We start from the raw sequence: 23,207 nt of genomic DNA on the forward strand, positions 1-23,207 counted from the left end.
AAGTTAGGAAGTATGAAAAATGACATAATTAAAACAGCTTATTTTACTTCTGTTTAAAATAAATAAGAAAATACAACACTTATAAACAAAGAAACCAAAAAGAAGTAACATGGCACCTTTACATAGGAACTCCATTTGCTAGAAATAATTAGCTAAATCTCTTTTGAATCCAATGGTTTTTAAAACTGTACAATAGTGCATTGCAGAGGGGAGGCTTCGTGAACTAACAAAGGGATAATGAATATTAAGGAGGTACTGGTGTAGTGAAAGGGGTTGCAACGTTGTTCAGAAATGAACCATTTAAAATATGTACAATACTTATATTCTAAGCACATTAAAAAAATTAAAAAATTTTTGCAGACTAAAACATAAGTAGGATGTGTCAAGGTACAACGTAATTTTATTACATAAACCCTTAGCCTTCTTCTGAAGTTTCCATAAAAATTTAAAATTTATATAGATGATACATAAATTGGTGTGGGTGTTGGTGTCACATAAAACGTACTGGTGATGGTGCCACATAAAAAGTACTGGGAATGGTGCTAAATAAAAAGTACTGATGCTGGTGTCACATAAAAAGAACTGATGATGGTGTCACATAAAAAGAACTGATGATGGTGTCACATAAAAAACACTGGTGATGGTACCATGTAAAAATCACTCATGATGGTATCTCATGAAAAGCACTGGTGCCTTGCCACATAAAAAGCACTGGTGATGGTACCACATGAAAGATACTGGTGATGGTACCACATAAAAAGCACTGGTGATGGTACCACATAAAAAGCACTGGTGATGGTGCGACATAAAAAGCACTGATGATGGTGCCACATAAAAAGCACTGGTGATGGTACCCCATAAAAAATACTGGTGATGGTACCCCATAAAAAACACTGGTGATGGTACCACATAAAACACACTGGTAACGGTGTCACATAAAAAAACACTGGTAATGGTGCCACATAAAAAGCACTGGTAATGGTGTGACATAAAAAGCAGAAGTGATGGCACCATGTAAAAAGCACAGGTGATGGTACCGCATAAAATGCATCCAGTACATTCTATAAAGTAAATGGTGTTAGGAAAGGCATCCTGTTGTAGAAACCAAACCAAAACAGACTATGGAACCTGGTGCAGACCCTGCCCAGTTCCTATCAAACTGTCCAACCCATGCCAGCATGGAAAACAGACATTAAATGTTGATAATGAAGAGGATGAAGGCACTAATCCATGCAAATATCTAAAAGGAGCCATATAGTGGATGGGATAGTATGAAGAAATATGGCTAATAAGCTTCAAGACACTTACCCTAGGTGCCATGCAGTGGGACTGAACCTAGCACCATGTGGTTGGGAAGCAAGCTTCTTATCACACAGCTACACCTGCATTTATTTTCTGTCATTTTATATTTTAGTTACTGAACTCTGGCCATGCTGTAGCACCAGTTTGAAAAATTTCATTTATTTGACACCACTACTTTGTACTATTGAACTGTTTATGTCCAACATCTAAGTCGCAAAGGCATAAACAAACCAACATCGCTTGCCAAGCAGTTAGAAACTAACACAATGATACACATAAGTACACAATGATGGGCATTCACACAGTTTCCATCTATCAAATTCACTCACGAAGTATTGGTTGACCTGGACTACAGTAGAGGACACTTGCCCATGATACTGTGCAGTGGCACAAAACCTAGGACCATGTGGTAGCAAGGCTGACTTCTTAACCACACAGCTGTACCTGTTCATCATCATCATCATCATCATCATCATCATCATCATCATCGTTTAACGTCCGCTTTCCATGCTAGCATGGGTTGGACGATTTGACCGAGGACTGGTGAAACCAGATGGCTACACCAGGCTCCAATCTGATTTGACAGAGTTTCTACAGCTGGATGCCCTTCCTAATGCCAACCACTCCAAGAGTGTAGTAGGTGCTTTTACGTGCCACCGGCATGAAGGCCAGTCAGGCGGTACTGGCAGAAAAAAAAAACCTGAACAAACAAACAAAACAACAAAGCATGGATAGTCACATGGTTGGAATGTCTTTGATCATGAGTCTGCCCAGTCAGGACTGACCTGGGGCTGAAAAACAACAACAGAAATAACTCAATAGCATTCTTAAAATATGTCCAAGAACAAAAGGTTTATACTCACGCAAAGTCAGCATTTGGCATCATTGTACTTCCAATGTAAAGTGAAAGTAAGAATGGAATTGTTACGATCAAACTCACCAAGGCACCCTAAAAACAAAACAAATATGAACGAGTCTCATTCATTAAGGCACTCAACATCTAACTATAGAGGCACTCAACATCTAACTATAGAGGCACTCAACATCTAACTATAGAAGCACTCAACATCTAACTATAGAAGCACTCAACATCTAACTATAGAGGCACTCAACATCTAACTATAGATGCACTCAACATCTAACTATAGAGGCACTCAACATCTAACTATAGAGGCACTCAACATCTAACTATAGAGGCACTCAACATCTAACTATAGAGGCACTCAACATCTAACTATAGCAAGATTAGGGCACTCAACATCTAACTATAGAGGAAGACATTCAAATCACACTACAGCTATTGTATTGAAGTAACAAGCAAGGTATGTGACAAAGAATCTGCTGTATGGCCAGTAAATAGGTCACCCTGAAACCATGCTCTACTTTCTTAAAGATGGAAAGGCATATAGTATAATATAATCCATGGATGAACAAGATGAAGAAAAAATACATGATGGCCATGGATGGAATACTTTAGATCATGAGTTTGTTGGACCAGAGCTGACATGGGGCTAAACAACAATTCTGATTACTCCAGTTTATCTGCCTGACAGTGGAGGCGCAATGGCCCAGTGGTTAGGGCAGCGAACTTGCGGTCATAGGATCGCGGTTTCGATTCCCAGACCGGACGTTGTGAGTGTTTATTGAGCGAAAACACCTAAAGCTCCACGAGGCTCCGGCAGGGGATGGTGGCGAACCCTGCTGTACTCTTTCACCACAACTTTCTCTCACTCTTACTTCCTGTTTCTGTTGTACCTGTAATTCAAAGGGTCAGCCTTGTCAGACTGTGTCACGCTGAATATCCCCGAGAACTACGTTAAGGGTACACGTGTCTGTGGAGTGCTCAGCCACTTGCACGTTAATTTCACGAGCAGGCTGTTCTGTTGATCGGATCAACTGGAACCCTCGACGTCTGCCTGACAAGTAAGCCCCACTCTCATTTTACAATTGACTGGTTAGTAATAGAAAGGGGATTCAACATCGAACAATAACATCTATGTCAGAAGCTTCAAACAAGACCAATTACTGGCTGATTGCATTTATAAGGGTGACAAGATTGTTAAAGGAATGTCTATGCAATTCAGGTAGAACTAATGTCACCCAGATCTTTGAAAGCATTGATTTACTGTTATTAGCGTTTAATATGCATGCCAAGCATGCATATTAATGCAAATGTGTAAGCATAATTTCTTCCGCACCAAAATTATTACTACATGAAAAAGGCTGTAAAACAGTTATAATCCTAAGGATGTCAAGCGGTGAAATAAATGTATTTGCCTCTCATACCTCCCAACAATCTTTGTTTATATAATCTTCATGAAATAAATTTCATTGATCAGATCTTCTGGATTTCAGCTGCATGGACACTCTACATTATACTTCTTTATATTGCATTACTGTGTGGACTGTTAGCTGAATCTGTGAGAGGAGCTTTCTGTGATAGCCACATGGTTCTCTGAATCCATATCTTATACAACAAATTTATGTCTATATAAATTATTTAATAAACACAATATATGTTTTTATGTGCTGCTATTAGTTTCATGTACTGAGAGCATGCCAGACAGTATTTTTTAACATGTCTGGTGTTCTTGCACAATCATCAGGTACTGCCCACATGACAGTATCTGATGACTATGCTAGGACACCAGATGTGTAAAAAAAATGCTGTCTGGCATGTTCTCGGCACATGAAACTAATAGTAGCACATAAAAATGAGTTTATAAAATATTTATCTCTCACCAGTTGGAGTACTTTTTCTGTTGACCTTACCATCATGGTACAATACTCTCTATATACATCTAAACTATGAGTAAATGACAAGCTTCATAATTTCTATCAAGCAAATTTCACACACAAGGCATTGGTTTGCTACAGTAGAAGGCACTAGCTGATTGTGTTGAAAGCATGGCTGTTTGGTTAAGAAACTTGTTTCCCAACCATGTGGTTTCAGATTCAGTCCCACAATACAGCACCTTGGGTGTTTTCTACTGAAGCCTTGAGTTAATTAAAGCCTTGTGAGTAGATTTGGTAGATGGAAACTGAAAGAAGCCTACTGCAAATTTATATTAAAAAATTGCAGTAGAGTCAACTCGAACAGACAGCCATGTTAAGGTGGCTACAAATATTATATATATATATATATATATATATATATATATATATATATATATATATATATATATATATATATAAGATGATCACACACTACACACCTTCCTTCCAAGCACTGCTGTAAACAGCGGAAATAAGCTAAAATGATTAAACTTATTGTGCATGCACAGCAGAGTTCAAGGTTAATTTGTGCCAAGCGGCTTCACTCTGCATCCTTTAGCTTTGTTACTATGGCAACAGTTCGGATACTTATTGATCTCACACACACATAAATAGGTGTGCAAATGTATGAAGATATGCAACATACTGATATCAAGTAATCTTGTGTCTGGTTGTGAAATTGTGAGAAAACAAAGTTGTGGTATTAATAGGAAAAAGAAAATGAAAAATTGCATATATAAATATTAATTTCCTTACTGTATTTATTGATAATGAATAAATAATGATTTTAGTTTTCTTATTTATCTTTCACTTTTTGATTTCAATTTTTTCATGTTTCCTACTTGAATCTAACAAAAATAATCTAATATTACCCAAATGTAAATCTCAGAACAAATATATTTAATGTAGTGAGCTTAGAAATAGAAATTTTAATGAATTGATAATACAACCATAATGAAGTGAATATACTGTTGACTTGATAATTAATTCTGATCAAAGAATACAGGGGAGATAATAGTGAAATATAAATTAATTAGAATTAATTACAAACTGGATGTAGGCAATACAGTAGGCAGTACAGTGACAACTCCAGACATGTTTCAGTCATTTGACTGTGGCCATGCTGGAGCCCCGCCTTTAGTCGAGCAAATCGACCCCAGGACTTATTCTTTGGAAGCCTAGTACTTATTCTATCGTTCCCTTTATCGTTCCCGCTAAGTTACAGGGACGTAAACACACCAGCATCGGTTGTCAAGCGATGTTGGGGGGGGGGGACAGACACAGACACACAAACATATACATACACATACATATATATACATATGCATATATACAACGGGCTTCTTTCAGTTTCCGTCTACCAAATCCACTCACAAGGCTTTGGTCGGCCTGAGGCTATAGTAGAAGACACTTGCCCAAGGTGCCACGCAGTGGGACTGAACCCAGAACCATGTGGTTGGTAAGCAAGCTACTTACCACACAGCCACTCCTGCGCCTGTAGACTTTTTCAGCAAGGTGTAGTCAAACCGTTGATGCAGGATAAAGGTAACTTGATACTGTGATTCTTTTTCAGATTTATGATTTCCTGACAATTGATACACACACACACACGTTCTCTTTCTCTTTTTAATTCTAGAGTAAATTTTGACTGCCCACCTACTTGGTAGCAAGGTTGTGAAAGAAAGTATCTTCCTTTAACCATCATCCTTTCAATCTTAAGAAGGTCTTGCAGATTTTTGTAGTCCCAGATATCATGGCTGTGGAGGTGCAATGACCCAGTGGTTAGGGCAGTGGACTCACGGTCGGAGGATCGTAGTTTCGATTCCCAGACTGAGCGTTGTGTGTGTTTATTGAGCGAAAACACCTAAATCTCCACGAGGCTCCGGCAGGGGGTGGTGGCGATCTTGGTTGTACTCTTTCGCCCCAACTTTCTCTCACTCTTTCTTCCTGTTTCTTGAGTAAAGCTGCGATGGACTGGTGTCCCGTCCAGCTGGCGGGGGGAACACATACGCCATAGAAACCAGGAAACCGGGCCCATGAGCCTGGCTAGGCTTTAAAATGGACGCAAAAGAAGAAAAGAAAGACATCATGACTGTGGCATATGAATTAGGGGTTTGCTTTCTCTCCCCAAGATCCCAAGTTCAACCATACTTTGCTACAGATGGGTTGTTATATATCCTGTTGCTCCTATAATAATGGGTATGAAGTTGAAAGTGTATCATGGGTATTGGATTTACTAACTCCTTATTAATGGTCCATGCATGCATGCGCGCGTGTGTGTGTGTGTGTGTGTGTGTGTGTGTGTGTGTGTGTACGGAATGTATTGTGAATAAAAGACTACGAGAAAATATCCATACAGAATGGATCCTTTGGTATTTTCCTCCAAATATTTACCAAAGCGGTTATATAAACTTCTTTTTATAGTACAGTTAACACTATCAATACCAAATTTATAAAGAGAAACTCCCACAAAAGTACATTTAGGAATTTTAAGAAATTCTAAAGTATATTGGAAGAGATGGTGACGACGACGACGATGAAGATGATGATGATGATGATGATGATGATGATGATGATGATGATGATGATGATGATGAGGATGATGATGATGTTGATAATGATCATGAAAATAAAACTTACCCATTTATGAACAAATGGGAAAAATATCCCCAAAATAAATACTCCAAACATTGGACAACAAAATATTCCATAAAAGGAGAAAGATGCCTGAAAATAAATTAACACACAACAAATGATAATTATATTCAAAGTTATTCCAGAAGACAGAGTTAAGTCTTAATTGATTAATAATTAATTAGTTTGAATGTGATGCAGCTTCATTTCGTGTCAAGAAAAATACTACTGATGCCCTCTTTCTAGTGAGACAACTGCAGGAGGGGTATTTAGCTAAGAATAAGCTGCTGTTTTTAGCATTCATCGACCCGAAGAAAGCCTTTGATAGAGATGAATTGTTTGTGAAAGCTATAAAATCATATACAAAGGCAATGTCAGCAAGGTAAGAGTTAGTAATGAAGACAATAATGAATTGAGTATGACAGCTGTAAGGAAAGAGGGCTGCCAGCTCTAGATTGGGTTAATGGGCAAAGCTGACCTCAACAGAATTTGAAATCAGTGCACACAAAGCCTGAATAAATATTGCAACATATTCTAATCAATGCTGTGTATGTGTGTTTGTTTATACAGCTGTAAACCTGTGGCTGAGATTGCAGCATTTTATGGCAAAAGATAATACATACTTAGGCCAATACTATTTGGTTTAAAAACCTTGAAGACATGCTCTATTATGACTGCAGTCCAATGACTAAAGCTAGTAAAAGAATGAGATAGATGTATTATTCTGTCTTTTTTTCAGATTCCCTTAACATTTTCTATGACCAATAGAGGATTTGAACTCATTACTGAAAGGTAACAGAACAAAGCAGTAGTTATACAACTATCTGCAATGATGAGCTGGAGCTAACTAGGTGTCTATTTAAGGTCAAGTGGATGAAACCCCAGTGTGAGTGTTTTAACCCTGAGGTTTTCAAACTTTTTGACTTGCGGACCCCTTTATATTTCAGGCTTTACCTTAGGGACCCCCTTATAAATTCTTATGACATTTATACATAAATATTTGCTTAAAATAACATATATTTTTACATTTCTTTATTTAACAGTATTTAAGAAATAAGTTTATTGTCAATTAAAAGATTTCGATTAAAAAACATATATAAAATCAAATTGCCCATAAAAAGTATTTGCTGTCCATGGACCCCCTGTCTTGTCCTTGCGGACCCCCTGTGGTCTGCGGACCACAGTTTGAAAACCCCTGTTTTTAACCAATGGACATTAGTTGATAATGGAGACAGAGTTATACTACGGTACTCTAACACTGTAGTAATGCAACATAGTTTAGTGGTTAGGGTATTTGGCTGATGGTCATAAGGTTGTGGGTTCGATTCCAGGTGACGCGTTATGTCCTAGAGCAAGACACTTTATTTCATGTTGCTCCAGTCCACTCAGCTGGCAAAAGTGAGTTGTACTTGTGATTCAAAAGGCCAACCATGTCACATTCTGTGTCACCCAGAAGCTCCCTGAGAACTATGTTAAGGGTGCACGTTGGTGGACTGATCAGCCACTTGCATATTAATTTCACAAGCTGGCTGTTCCATTGATCGGATCAACTGGAACCCTTGCCCTTGTAACAGAGTGCCAATTATCAAAGTAACTCTCTTTCTCATTCCAGGAATAGAGTTATAGAAAGGACTAAAGAAAAACTGCTATTTTGTCAGCAAAACCTTACCTTTAAGATGCCTTGCTCATTCTGGATCAAAATGGCCAAACATACGCACAATATCCCAACGAAAAAAGCTGAAATTTTAAAATAATTTCAAATAAATTATAATTTATATTCTCATTTATTTAATTATTGTTATTGTTGTATTTTGGGATGGTAATTTTTTTTTTTTTTTTTTGCCAAATAAACACATGCACTATACATTTTTTTCTTCATTCATTTATTACCATTCTTATTTTAAGATTTTAATTCATGTCCATTGTCCAGAAATATTTCATCACACATCTGTGACCTCTTCAGTGACACTTTTTGTTTTTGTGTGTGTTCTTGCTCAACTTACTCCATTCTCAGTGTTGCTGAAGAAGTCACAGTTGTGTGATGAAAGATTTCTGGACAATGGACATGAGTTAAAATGATAAAATAAGAAAGGTAATAAATGAGTGAAGAAAAAATATATAGTGCATGTGTTTATTTGACAAAAAAGAAAAAAATAATAACCATCCTGAAATACAACAATATCTGTTTCAATACACGATTTCACATCAAGAATCTTGCAAAACAAATTGATAAACGTAATTTTTGTTAGTTAATTATTTATTGTTTCTTGGCCAATTGCCTCTAATAACCTAACCTTAGCAAAGGTGGAGGTATTGTTTGCAGTCATGTTTGTTTGTTTGTCCATGGACAAGATATCTCAAGAACCGCTGGATGGATTCAGATAAAACTTTCAGGGATGTTTAGCCTCATGATTGGCACAAACTGATTAGAGCTTGGGATCGATCTGGTACCAGACAAGGATTCTAGAATAGTTTTCCTGTTTTTTTTTCTTCCTTAAATTTTGAGTGGTTGGGTTCATTTTTAGTATTCTTGTTTTTGAGAGCAGTTGAGTTTATTTCTGATATTCTCATTTTAAAAATCATCTCAGGCTAATTGTTGAGAGGATGCTAGTGTTGCCTTGTCGGAGGTTTGCGCACTCTGAGTGCTCTTGTTTATTATTAGATTATTATTATTATATAACTCTGTTGATAAAGTAGCAGCTCACTATTGAATTGGTTAGTTGTCATCATCATTTAGGATCCATTTTCAAAGTTGGTATGGGTTAGGTAGTCTGACTGGAACTGGTAAGCTGAAGATCTACATTAGGATCCAGTTGTCTGTTTTTGCTTGGTTTCTATAGCTAGGTGTCCTTCCTAATGCCAAACACTTTACAGAGTGTACTAGGTGTGTACTAGGTGTCACAAGCAGGGGTAACCATTTTATGTGTCAACAACATGGGTTCCCCTTATTCAGACTTATAACCAGGATGGCACTGTTAGAATATTTAACTTTTACTATTAATGACTTGTAGAGGTACTGTATTTTGTTACACAACCATAATATAAAAAAAGGGTAAAGACCCTTTTGGTCATGAATGACCATGGGATTGCACCTAGAATGTTCACTCCAAGGCACAAGTCTGGGAAAGGTTGTTAAAGGAAGTCACTCATGCATACCGGCCTCCCCGCTCCATGTCACTGATGTTATCCAAGGAAAAGACAAAAGCAGATGCAGCTTAGCATCAGTGATATTGCAACTTGTTTCTACAGCTGAGTGAACTGGAGTAATGTGAAATAAAGTGTCTCACTCAGGAACACAATACAAAGCCTGGTTCATAATATACTACAAAGTATATTAAATGCTTTCATAAGTCAATACTGTGTACTACTGTATTCTAAGGTTATCTCTATGGATATCCTATAGAAATTATGGCCAGCACACAGACCAGAGTACTGGATCAGACTAGGTGTACTCAGATATAACACATTGTAACAAAGTCAGTGCTGGCTACAATTTCTAGAGAAAAATCTGTAGAGATAAACTTAACAAATGATACATTGGCTTTTTACCTCAAATGTTAAGACACTGTAGGTAGGTAAGATGTACTTACCTATGGTATCTATCAAAAGAGAGAGGCAGCAGCCAGGTCCTTTTGACACTGGTGAAAGGAAAGGAGTAAGCTATGAACCTGAGTTCAGGAATATTAATCTGGCTCCCTTTTAATGAAATGTCCTGGAATCAATACCATTTGATTTAAAACCCCTCTAGACATGCTTCATCATGACTACAGTTCAATCACTAAAACTAGTAAAAGAATACGTTTTCAGTTTTAGGTTCAGTCCCAGCATGTGATAGGGACATGGGGCAAGCGTTCTATTTTTTACCATAGCCTCATATTAATCAACACCTTTTGACTGAAATTGCATACATGCATACATACATACCTACATACATACATATATACATACATATATACACACACACACACACACACACACACATATATATATATATATATATATATATATATATATATATATATATATATATATATATATATATATATATATATATATATATATATATATATATATATATATTTATTTTTGTATTTCGGGAGAGTCATTTTCTTTTTTTTCTTCCCAAATAAACAAATATACTATATATTTGTTCTTCACTTGTTTATAACTGTACTTATTTTAACTGATGACCATTGTCTGAAAAGCTTTCATCACACATCTGTAACCTCTTCAGTGACACTTTCCATCCTCATGTATCCTCCTGCTGCACTTAGTCCATTCTGTCGTATGATATGCATCCTTGTCTGTGCATGTGTTTGCATCTGTATCTGTGTGTGTGTTTGCATATGTGTGTGTGTTTGCGTATGTGCGTGTGTATGCTTGTCTATGTATTTCACATGTGTGCACTTACGTGTGTATATATGGGCTTAACCACGACACTGTTTATATCCGTGCTCCTTATATTGTTGTTATCATTATCATTGTCGTTCTTAGTGGTACTTTAACTCTCCCCTCACCTACGTTTTTTCTTCTGTTGCTGCTGCTGCTGCTGTTCTTGACCCTTACCTTTGATATTGTTCTTGAAACTGTCCGTGTTAGTGTGTTCATTTATGCTGTTGTTATCATTGTTGTTGTTGTGGCTGTTTGTGAAGTTGCTGTATGTGTGTTTGTGAGTGTATATGGGTTTGCTGAGGAATTTCAAACATGTTTCGTGGTCTGCTACCACAACAGCTCCTTTATAGGATCCAGTTAGCTCAAGACATCATCAGGAGGAACCACATCCGGTTTCGGCCCCTACTCCTCTACCGTTTTGACGTGGTGGGGCCCCCCCACTTTCGGAGGTGTCTTCAGCTCTGGTGTTGGGTGCATGTCTTCTTTCTTCTATTCCCTGGCCTCTTCGATGCAGCATCAACGAGTCTCAGCGTCTGACTGACTGTCTTGTCAAATTCCCCTTTTTATACCTGCTGCTAGGCTCCAGCAGGCTGCCCCAGCAAGTTGTCACGTGACACTGTCTAAATTTCCCGCTGCTATATTGTTTGTATCCATGCCCTTTATACAGTTTCATTTTGTTTACTTATTTATCGCTATTTCTTATATTTATCGTAGGTAAATGCATGTTTGTCTTATACTATTTGTACTTGTGTCTTTTTTTTTTTTCTCACTTCTGTCTTTAGTTGTTGTGTGGCGTGGTGTGGTGGTGGAGGGTGTTATTGTCCCATTCGTGTTTTCTGTTGAAGTTCGGTCTGTCTATAATTATGTGTGTGGCCTCTGTAATTTGTCTAAGTGTTGCGTCAATTCTATGTGTTGATAATATCTTAACTTCTACACTATTAACTGAACCTCTATGTTCTGCTTGAGCTTGTTGGTAGAGCAGTGATGAGCCTTTCTTCTCTTTGAGCTCCTGCCAGTGTTTACCTATTTGTTCCCCTATGTTGCATGCATTGGAGAGATGGCATGCAGCATAGGGAAGCGAATAAGCAAATGGAGGTGAATGGAGAGACAGCCAGCAGCATACGGGAGTGAATAGGTGAAACGTATATATATACATACACACACATATTTATATATATATCTTTTGTACATGTTTGTCTATACTCCTTGTGATATTTACTTCCAAAAGGCAGGTAACCCTTTTTTAACTTCAGGTAAACTCAGCAATTTGATAAATTGAGTTCTAGGACCAGACCAGGCTGATGTAAGTGACTGCAATGTGATGGCTAAAAACAGTCAAAGACTCAAAGAATACACATATATTATACATATATATATATATGCACCACACGGTGGTGCATCAGCATGGCCGCAGCTCTGAGCTGAAACTTTGAAATGAAATGAAATATATATTATACATAAATATACACACTCATACATATGTATACACACACACTCCTTAGGGGGTGGATAATTATCTAAGAAAAGAGATCCTAGCTGATGTTAGTTTTCCAAGACATAATGATGGAACAATGCCACACAAATTGATTATGAGACAAGTCAACAGAAGAAGAATTATGTAACTTTGGAAGCATAAGAAACTAAAATTTCTTGCAAATGTCAAAGAAATTGTAAAATAAAATGGAAAGTAAATAGACTTACACAATATGCTTGAAGCCACTTCTGAGTTCCGCATTTGTGTAATGCGTTTTGGCAGCAAGTTTCTGAACAAAACACTATTAGTAGCACTAAGTCCACAGGATATTGAACTGGAAAACAAAATTGTATTGTAAGAAAATTTATGATAAGTCATATGAAATTATCTGGAGATAAAGAAAAATTGGAGTGACAGAGATGGGGGAATAGAGAATGAAAGAAACAGCTAAAGAAAGAGAAGGTGGGTAACTAGTTAAATATTTTGCAGAGATACAAAATTTTGTGTGTGCATGTATGTGTTTGTGTGCATGTAAGAGAGAGAGAGAGAGAGAGAGAGAGAGAGAGAGAGAGAGAGAGAGAGAGAGAGAGAGAGAGAGAGAGAGAGAGAGAGAGAGAGAGATGAGAGAGAGAGAGAGAGAGAGAGAGAGAGAGAGAGAGAGAGAGAGAGAGAGAGAGAGAGAGAGAGAGAGAGAGAGAGAGAGAGAGAGAGAGAGAGAGAGAGAGAGAGAGAGAGAGAGAGAGAGAGAGAGAGAGAGAGAGAGAGAGTTAGCCAACAACAAAAAAAATAGCTTTAAGATTGTAAGTCGTAATATTTTGGACTAATTATAGGTGCAGGCATGGCTCTGTGGTAAGAAGTTTGGTTCTGGGTACAGTCCCACTGTGTGGCACTTTGGGCAAGTGTCTTCTACTAGAGTCTTGTAAGTGGATTTGATTGACAGAAACTGAAAAAAGCCTTTGTGTACATATATATATATATATATATATATATACATACTCTTTTACTTGTTTCAGTCATTTGACTGTGGCCATGCTGGAGCACCGCCTTTAGTCGAGTGAATCGACCCCAGGACTTATTCTTTGTAAGACTAGTACTTATTCTATCGGTCTCTTTTGCAGAACTGCTAAGTTACAGGGACGTAAACACACCACCATCGGTTGTCAAGCGATGTTGGGGAGACAAACACAGACACATTAACATATACACAGACACACACACACACACACACACACACACACACACACACACACACACACATATATATATATATATATATATATATATATATATATACATATATACGACAGGCTTCTTTTCAGTTTCTGTCTACCAAATCCACTCACAAGGCTTTGGTCGGCCCGAGGCTATAGTAGAAGGCACTTGCCCAAGGTGCCACGCAGTGGGAATGAACCTGGAACCATGTGTATATATATATATATATATATATATACATGCGTGTGTGTGTGTGTGTATGTGTGTCTTCATGTCTCTGTTTGTCCCCATCACTACTTGACAACTGGTATTGGTGTGTTTACATCCTCATAACTTAGTGGTTCAGCAAGAGAATCAATAGAATAAGTACTAGGCTTTAAAGAAAAAAGATACTGTGGTCTATTCATTCACCTAAAAATCCTTCAAGGTGGTGCCCCAGCATGGCCGCAGTCAAATGACTGAAACAAGTAACAAATAAAGGTAATTAACCTGAGTTTAGAAGTGAAAATTAATTACATTCTAGCATGCAAACCATGAATATGGAAACAAACAAATTAACAATATCTATGAACAAGTGTGGCTGTGCTGTAAGAAGCTTGCTTCCCAACCACTTAGTTTTGGGTTCAGTCCCACTGCATGACACCATGGGAAAGTGTCTTCAACTATAGCCTTGGGCTAACCAAAGCCTTATGAATAGATTTTGTTGAAGAAAACTGAAAGAAGCCTGTCATGTGTATGTATGTGTGTGTGTGTATTCATCTATATGTCTGTGCCTTATATTGTTCAGTTCATTCAATTCAATGAACAGAGTTGATCTGTGTTGAACACAAATTGCATCACACTCTTCTCATTGTTTATTATTAATATTATCAACAAAAACCACATGGTTCCAGGTTCAGTCCCACTGTGTGGCACCTTGGGGAAGTGTCTTCTACTATAACTTTGGGCCGATGAAAGGTTTGTGAGTGGATTTGGTAGACAGAAACTGAAAAAAGCCCGTTGTATATATGTATATATATATATACTTCTGCAAAATAGGGGTAGTTTATCCTGTTCAGGCTATATTATTAGCATTATCCTGCGATTGAGAATTTAAAATCACTTCTCTAACTTTCTAAGACATCTCAACGCTTCTAAAAGCAAACTTCATTTGTTTGTTTACGTTTATCATAATTTGAATTTAATATATATATATATATATATATGTATGTGTGTGTGTTTGTGTCTGTGTTTGTATCCCCAACATCACTTGACAACCAATGGTGATGTGTTTACGTCCCTGTAACTTAGCGGTTCGGCAAAAGAGACCAATAGAATAAGTACTAGGCTTACAAAGAATAAGTCCTGGGATCGATTTGCTCAACTAAAGGTGGTACTCCAGCATGGCTGCAGTCAAATGAATGAAACGAATAAAAGAATAAAAACTCATCTCTGATGTTCAGACATCTAATTCAAAATTGTACACCTACCTCATTGTAGCATTAAAGACACCTGCAATAAACAATCCAGCAACTCCCACATCGACATCCTCCACCACGAATCTACCAGCCCGCTAAGAGAAAAAGAAATGACAACAACATTTACATTTCAAAATGAACAGTATAGGCGTAGGAGTGGCTGTGTGGTAAGTAACTTGCTTACCAACCACATGGTCTCGGGTTCAGTCCCACTGCGTGGCATCTTGGGCAAGTGTCTTCTACTATAGCCTCGGGCCGACCAAAGCTTTGTGAGTGGATTTGGTAGACGGAAACTGAAAGAAGCCCGTCGTATATATGTATATATATATATATATATATATATATATATATATATATGTATGTGTTTGTGTGTCTGTGTTTGTCCCCCCAACATCTCTTGACAACCGATGCTGGTGTGTTTATGTTCCCGTAACTTAGCGGTTCGGCAAAAGAGACCAATAGAATAAGTACTAGGCTTACAAAGAATAAGTCCTGGGGTCGATTTGCTTGACTAAAGGCGGTGCTCCAGCATGGCCACAGTCAAAAGACTGAAACAAGTAAAAGAGTAAAAGAGTATAAACACGCACACACACACACACACTCAGAGGTGCAGAAACAACATACTTTAAAGGAATTTTAAGGTACTCCAAGGGTAGAGTACGAAATCCATGAATCAGGTACTCCATATCAGTCGGAAGGATGTGGAGAGGCTGTGCAGTAATTAGTCAATTCAAATAAACGAGTAAAAATTAATGGACAACAAGAGGACATGCACAAGGAATGGATTAGCTTGACACTTGGTGAAATGAGAGAGTTTGATGTTTTGAGCATAGCTCTTTATTAGAAAGGAGAAAGGGAAAATTCTAAAGAAGGAAAAGAAACTGCCAACAGCACGTGTGCAATATTTTGGAGACGTTTGCAATCTAATGCAAGACAAAGACCACTCAATTACATTGATGTTAGAGGCAGAGGCACACAACACACAATATGAAATTGAGGAGCTACGAAGGCTAATGGGGTACATTTGGAACAACACAGAGAAATGTACCTCAGTTGTGGCTGCTTGAAAATAAAGAAGACAATGATGAGAGTGGTGGCAACAATGAGGACAAAGATGATGACAACAACAACAACAACAGCAATGAATTTGAATGTTAAACATCTCTAATTAGTGCCACATCTCTAATTGTGGAGGGAACATGTGGAAGAAGACATAGGGTGAAGTGGTGTGAAAGGATCTTCGGATGCTAGGTTTCACAGTGGGGGATTACAAAGGACAGAGATTCTGGGTGGTTTGCTGTGGTTGAGAAGACACATCAAGGTAAGTAAAATTATGGTTGTCCTTGCATACAGGCATGTTCCCTGCATCCCTCTTCAGCTGAGCGATCCTAATCGTGCCGGCGTGTGGGTGCTGGCACCACGTAAAAAAGTACCAGTACCAGTGCTATGTTAAAGCTTTCATACCAGTGTTGTATAAAAGCACCCAGTACACTCTGTAAAGTGATTGGCATTAAAAAGGGCATCCAGCTGTAGAAACTATGCCAAAACAAGTATGGGGCCCAGGCAGCTCTTCAGCTGGCCAGCTCCTGTTAAGCTGTCCAACCAAAGCTAGCATGGAAAATGGATGCTAAATTTATGATGATGATGTGGCCTGTATGGGGATGTGACAAAGAAAGGTCTCTTCACAGCCATTTGGTTTGGTTCAGTTCCAACTGTCTTCTATCACAGCTTTAGTCCAACAAAAGAGTTGACAGTGAAATTTGGGAGACAGAAACTATATGGAATCCTGTCAGAGGGACTGTTCCAGTTTTTGGATGGTAAATATAATCTATTGCTTCAGTTTAACATCACAACCTGGTCCTTGGGTAGCTTTAGAAGAGTCAAATCTATGGCAAGTATTCTTGTCAGGTCTTCAGTCTGGGGATAACCCTCACCACCACCACCATCACTCCTCCTACTTGTTTCAAAGGCTCCAACAAAATGCTTGTGGGTATTCCTTTCCGCCTACCATTAAATCATTTATCATTTAATTGTTTTCAAGCGTGGCCGTTGCCAGTAAGACATCCGAGCGAGATCGTTGCCAGTGCCCCTGGACTGGCCCTGTGCAGGTGGCACGTAAAATACACCATTTCGAGTGTGGCTGTTGCCAGTACCCACCTGACTGGCCCTTGCGCCGTTGGCATGTAAAAGCACCCACTACACTCCCGGAGTGGTTGGCGTTAGGAAGGGCATCTAGCTGTAGAAACTCTGCCAAATCAGATTGGAGCCTGGAGTCGCCTCCTGGTACACCAGTCCTCAGTCAAATCGTCCAAACTATGCTAGCATGGAAAGCGGACGTTAAACGATGATGATGATGATGATGATGTTTCAGTCATTCTTACCATGCAGTTATGGCAGCACCCAAACTTGATTACATTTTCTAAACAGAAATATTAAAAAGTTAGGTTAAAGGAAACTCACCATGTCTATTTTCTTTTCATTTTTGGTTTCACTTGACCTAAGAACTGCACCAAACATACAACAAAGGGAGACAATCACAATTAAACCCGGGCTGTTCAACCAAAGGCTCCTGGAAAATAACAAATAAGACAAAAAAGCACAATCAATTAGGCATCTAATTAAGGATTTCAAATTTTGGCACAAGGCTAGCAAGTTTGGGGAAGTGTTTAACTGGTACTTATTTTATCAGCCCTGAAAGGATGAAAGGCAAAGTTGTCCTTGGCAAGATTTGAACTCAGATGGTGAAGATGGACAAAATGCCACAAAGCATTGTGCATGGCATGCTAATAGTTCTGCCTTGAATTATGGATTTAATTAATAAAAGGATAATTAATTAACAGCTATAAGTAAGATATATGAATACTGATTTCATACACAGGCAGAAAGCAATAGATCTAAGGAGGAAGTTGGTGGTAGCCTCTTGAGTCCAAGACGCCGCCATAATTTCTTGCTGAACAACCTGTACAGACTTGTTTAGAGTGATCAAATGTTTGTGCTGTGATGTCCATGGTCTCATTCTGTCCATCAAATCAACATTACCTGTACAGATATGCAGATATGTCACATGTCAAATGTCAAAGTAATTGCAGAGGGATGTGAGATGAAGTGTTTCTCACAAGAACACAACAAATTGCCCGGTCTGGGAACTGAAACCATGATCTTATCATCATGAGTACTACACCCTAACCACTAAGCCACTTACCCTCACTAGGGATGAGGTATAGTTGAGTTGATTATATAACCCTTCACTGATACTTTATTTAACATCACAAATGGAGAAGATCAATGTTGTTGGTTGCAGGTTTGCACTGTTCTGGTGAAGAGTTTATGTGAAAAACAAAATATGTTACTATATAACCAAACTAATATGAATTTCAATCATACATACATACATACATACACACACACACACACATATAAACAGCCTGACTGGCCTTTGTGCTGGTGGCACATAAAATCACCCACAACACACTCTTGGAGTGGTTGGCATTAGGAAGGGCATCCAGCAGTAGAAGCTCTGCCAAATCAGATTGAAGCCTGGTGTAGCCATCTGGTTCACCATTCCTCAGTCAAATTGTCCAACCCATGCTAGCATGGAAAGTGGATGTTAATCGATGATGATGATGATGATGATATATGTATATGTACACATACATGTCTCTCTCTCTCATATATATATATATATATATATATATATATATACATCATCATACATATATATACCGGAGTACCGGAGTAAGCACATAAAATGTGCAACAAGGTGGAAAAAAGAGTACTCAAATACCAGAGGTAGAGTAATATGCTTTATTTAAAAGCAGCAGAAATATAACAAAAGACTGTTACTCAGAGTTTCACGTTCCTGTTCATCGGACAGTTTTGTTAGAAATGGGAAAGGAATAACAATGCAATCAAAAGTAATATAAAATTTACTTTTGATTGCATTGTTATTCCTTTCCCATTTCTAACAAAACTGTCCGATGAACGGGAACGTGAAACTCTGAGTAACAGTCTTTTGTTATATTTCTGCTGCTTTTAAATAAAGTATATATATATATATATATATATATATATATATATATATATAATTGTGGCAACATTTCAAATCCAAGTGGGAGGAAGAAACAAATCCATGACCAATGAAACTTTTAATCAATCATCAGGTTCCTGTATTGGATGTCCTTGTTAATTCCTAATATCCTTTTTCTTTTTCTGTACCTTAAACCTTAGTAAACCCATAAACTAATATAAATCCTATACTAATTTTTCTTCACATTATAAAAATAAAGCTTAAATTTTATGTGTCTTCTAAATAGTATTATTATATATATCAGCTAAAATTTTAAAATAATTTTTTTAAATAATTCAAAATAATTTTCATGAACCCAATATACTTAATATCCTTAGACTTTACACCTTATCTATAGCCTCTGAATTCAATACTGACATTACTTCATGCTTTTTTTATTAGCATAACTCTTATTGTTAAAATATTGGTTAAACTAATATTGATATCTGTAAAACAATACTGATGCTCTATTCAGACTAAAGAAAAAGCCCTGTTTGACCTATATACCTAGGGTTTAATTCCTCAACATTTTGATAGTAGTAAAAAAAACCCAACCCATAAGAGTGTTGCCACTCTGACCAGAGAATCCTTTATAACCATATCTTTTATCGCCTTGTCCATGCAATATGCTTACACCTTCCCTTTCCTTAGAAGTGATTATCCCTCATACTATTACTACTAGATAAGAGACAATAAAATCAGAGACAGTTTAGAATTTTTTGCCTAGAACCAATTACTAGCCTGATAGACTTGGCTATGTCAAGATGGATTTTTGTGTATTCTTCCTCCCACTTGGATTTGAAATGTTGCCACAATTATAATATGTCTATTCTACTGTAATTTTCTGCATTTTCCTGCAACTGAAGATTGCTCTACATATTGCATTTAATGTAATGCTCGCATTACTAAAATAAATGAAGTAGCATGAAACGTGCGTACTGCAATCATCTTTGAAATCCGTGTTGCTTATTTTGATTTTTTGATCACCTAGTTTTTTGGAATGGTTTTTGTATAATACCATACCATACTATATTCTGGTGCCTAAACATAAGTACCATATTCAATCTTGAATCTAAATCTAAACCTTCTATATATATATATATATATATATATATATATATATGTGTGTGTGTGTATACACATATGTATATGTAATAATAATAATAATATTCTATAAACTTTAAGCTTTTAAGCAATCACCGTGCATTGAATAAGATAAATAGTAGATTGTCAAAATGGTGTGGATGCCAATAAGGTTCAAAAATCGATTAAGGTGGTTCATTGTTTTTAACAGGCACAGAAGTGGCTGTGTGGTAAGTAGCTTGCTTACCATCCACATGATTCCAGGTTCATTCCTACTGTGTGGCACCTTGGGCAAGTGTTTTCTACTATAGCCTTGGGCCGACCAAAACCTTGTGAGTGGATTTGGTAGATGGAAACTGAAAGAAGCCCGTCGTATATATGTATATACATATGTATGTGTGTGTATATGTTTGTGCGTCTGTGTTTGTCCCCGCAGAATTGCTTGACAACTGATGGTGGTGTGTTTACGTTCCTGTAACCTAACAATTCAGCAAAAGAGACCAATAGAATAAGTTCTAGGCTTCCAAAGAATAAGTCCTGGGATTGATTTGCTCGACTAAAAGGCGGTGCTCCAGCATGGCTGCAGTCAAATGACTGAAACATGTAAAAGAGTAAAAGAGAGTCTAATATTGGAGGAAAAAGTAGGGTCTGCTGTACATATTTATATATGTATGTATGTATGTATGTATGTATGTATATATTTATAGGCACTGGCATGGCTGTATGGTTAAGAAGTTTGCTACGCAACCACAGGGTCATTGGTTCAGTCTCACTCCATCTTACCACGAACAAGTGTCTTCTACTATCACCCCTGGACTAACTGATACCTTGAGTGAATTTATTTTGCAGAAATTGCATTTAGTGTGTATGTACATGCATGTGTGTTGTGGAGGTGCAATGGTCCAGTGGTTAGGGCAGCGGACTCGCGGTTTCGATTCCCAGACTGGGCGTTGTGAGTGTTTATTGAGCGAAAACACCTAAAAGCTCCATGAGGCTCTGGCAGGGGATGGTGGCGAACCCTGCTGTACTCTTTCACCACAACTTTCTCTCACTCTTTCTTCCTGCTTCTGTTGTACCTGTAATTCAAAGGGTCAGCCTTGTCACACTGTGTCACACTGAATATCCCCAAGAACTACGTTAAGGGTACACGTGTCTGTGGAGTGCTCAGCCACTTGCACATTAATTTCACGAGCAGGCTGTTCCGTTGATCGGATCAACTGGAACCCTCGACGTCGCAACTGATGGAGTGCCAACAACAAACATGCATGTGTGTGTGCGCACATAAATATTTAAAGGGTTCCTGCACAGATTCAATCAGCAAATTCCATTCACAAAGTATTGGTCTATTTGAGGGTGAAGTAGAAGAGATTTACCATAGGTGCCATGCAGTGTGATTGCGAAGCAAACTTTCAAAGAATATGGCACATCTTAAAGCCCTGCAATTCAAACGAAGTTAACATACCATTTGGCTTTTTTCAGTGTAGCACATGAAAAATATCTTTGCACTTGAGACTGGTTGACAGCATAAATTGATGCATAAAGCACAGTTCCACCAATTATTGTTGATGTGATGGAGTAGTTTTTACCTTCTTGAAACCTGAAAGTAATAAGAATATATATAATTAGTGCATTGGGTATGATATCTGAGGGAGTGTGATAGAGAGTTGGGGAGAGGAAACGGGATACATAAGTTGATTGGAAGGAATTGGGAGAAGAGAGAGAGAGGGGGAGAGAGGGAGAGAGAGGGAGGGGGAGAGAGACAGAGAAGTGGTAGAATGTAGGAGAAAAGTACAGTTAGTTGTCACTCGTAAGCAAGTACAGAGAGAGAGAGGAACAGAAGTGGTAGAATGTAAAAGAAAAGTACAGTTAGTTGTCACTCGTAAGCAAGTACAGAGAGAGAGAGAGAGAGAGAGAGAGAGAGAGAGAGAGAGAGGAAGAGAGAGCAAGAGAGAGAGAGAGAGAAAGGAAAAGAAGTAGTAGAATGTAGGAGAAAAGTACAGTTAGTTGTCACTCGTAAGCAAGTACAGAAAAGTACAGCTAGTTGTCACTCGTAGGCAAGTACAGAGAGAGCGAGAGAGAGAGGAAGAGTGAGTAAGAGAGAGAGAGGAAGAGTGAGTAAGAGAGAGAGAGAGTTAGTTGTCACTCGTAAGCAAGTACAGAAAAGTACAGCTAGTTGTCACTTGTAAGCAAGTACAGAAAAGTACAGCTAGTTGTCACTCGTAAGCAAGTACAGAAAGGTACAGCTAGTTGTCACTCGTAAGCAAGTACAGAAAAGTACAGCTAGTTGTCACTCGTAAGCAAGTACAGAAAAGTACAGCTAGTTGTCACTCGTAAGCAAGTACAGAAAGGTACAGCTAGTTGTCACTCGTAAGCAAGTACAGAAAAGTACAGCTAGTTGTCACTCGTAAGCAAGTACCGAAAGGTACAGCTAGTTGTCACTCGTAAGCAAGTACAGCTTGGTAATTTGTCTCATCATCATCATTGTTTAACCATTTAGATTTAATCCGGCCATATCCGGTCCAAAACATCTACCTGTTTTATGTTAAAACTGGCCAGATCCAACCTCTCACATCTACCCTACAATGTCATTCTAAAAATATACAAACACACTGCTGAAACCGTGAAGCTAGAAGATAATATGTGATTAATTCAAAACAATGTGAAAAATTAAGCATTAAATTTGACAGAGTAATCTGAATGCTAAAGGTTTAATATCCACTTTTCCATGCTTGCGAGGATCATATGAAGTACAAGTGTACGAATGTGTTGTGAGAAAACTAGGCATAAGAGGAACAAGTAAGAAAGACAGTGC

The 23,207-nt window shown here is 37.9% G+C and overlaps 1 protein-coding gene across 10 annotated transcripts in view; it reads right to left on the reverse strand.

Moving 5' to 3' along the window:
• Nucleotides 1-23,207, reverse strand: part of LOC106880188 (sodium-dependent multivitamin transporter) — a 153,281-nt gene that overhangs the window by 7,336 nt on the left and 122,738 nt on the right. For all 10 annotated transcript variants that reach the window (XR_016242629.1, XR_016242627.1, XR_016242628.1 and 7 more), the window contains 7 exons: nt 21,858-21,992; nt 17,707-17,815; nt 15,259-15,341; nt 12,805-12,911; nt 8,381-8,448; nt 6,718-6,804; nt 2,166-2,251 (listed from right to left, as the gene is read on the reverse strand). Coding sequence is in view for 7 of the 10 variants with exons in the window: in XM_089355283.1 (XP_089211409.1) it covers nt 2,166-2,251; nt 6,718-6,804; nt 8,381-8,448; nt 12,805-12,911; nt 15,259-15,341; nt 17,707-17,815; nt 21,858-21,992 (675 nt within the window). In the remaining 3 variants the exon portion in view is untranslated. The remainder of the gene's footprint in view (nt 1-2,165; nt 2,252-6,717; nt 6,805-8,380; nt 8,449-12,804; nt 12,912-15,258; nt 15,342-17,706; nt 17,816-21,857; nt 21,993-23,207) is intronic.

Source organism: Octopus bimaculoides, chromosome 7 (genome assembly GCF_046866305.1).
Source record: "Octopus bimaculoides isolate indiv1 chromosome 7, ASM4686630v1, whole genome shotgun sequence".
Lineage (NCBI taxonomy): Eukaryota > Metazoa > Mollusca > Cephalopoda > Octopoda > Octopodidae > Octopus > Octopus bimaculoides.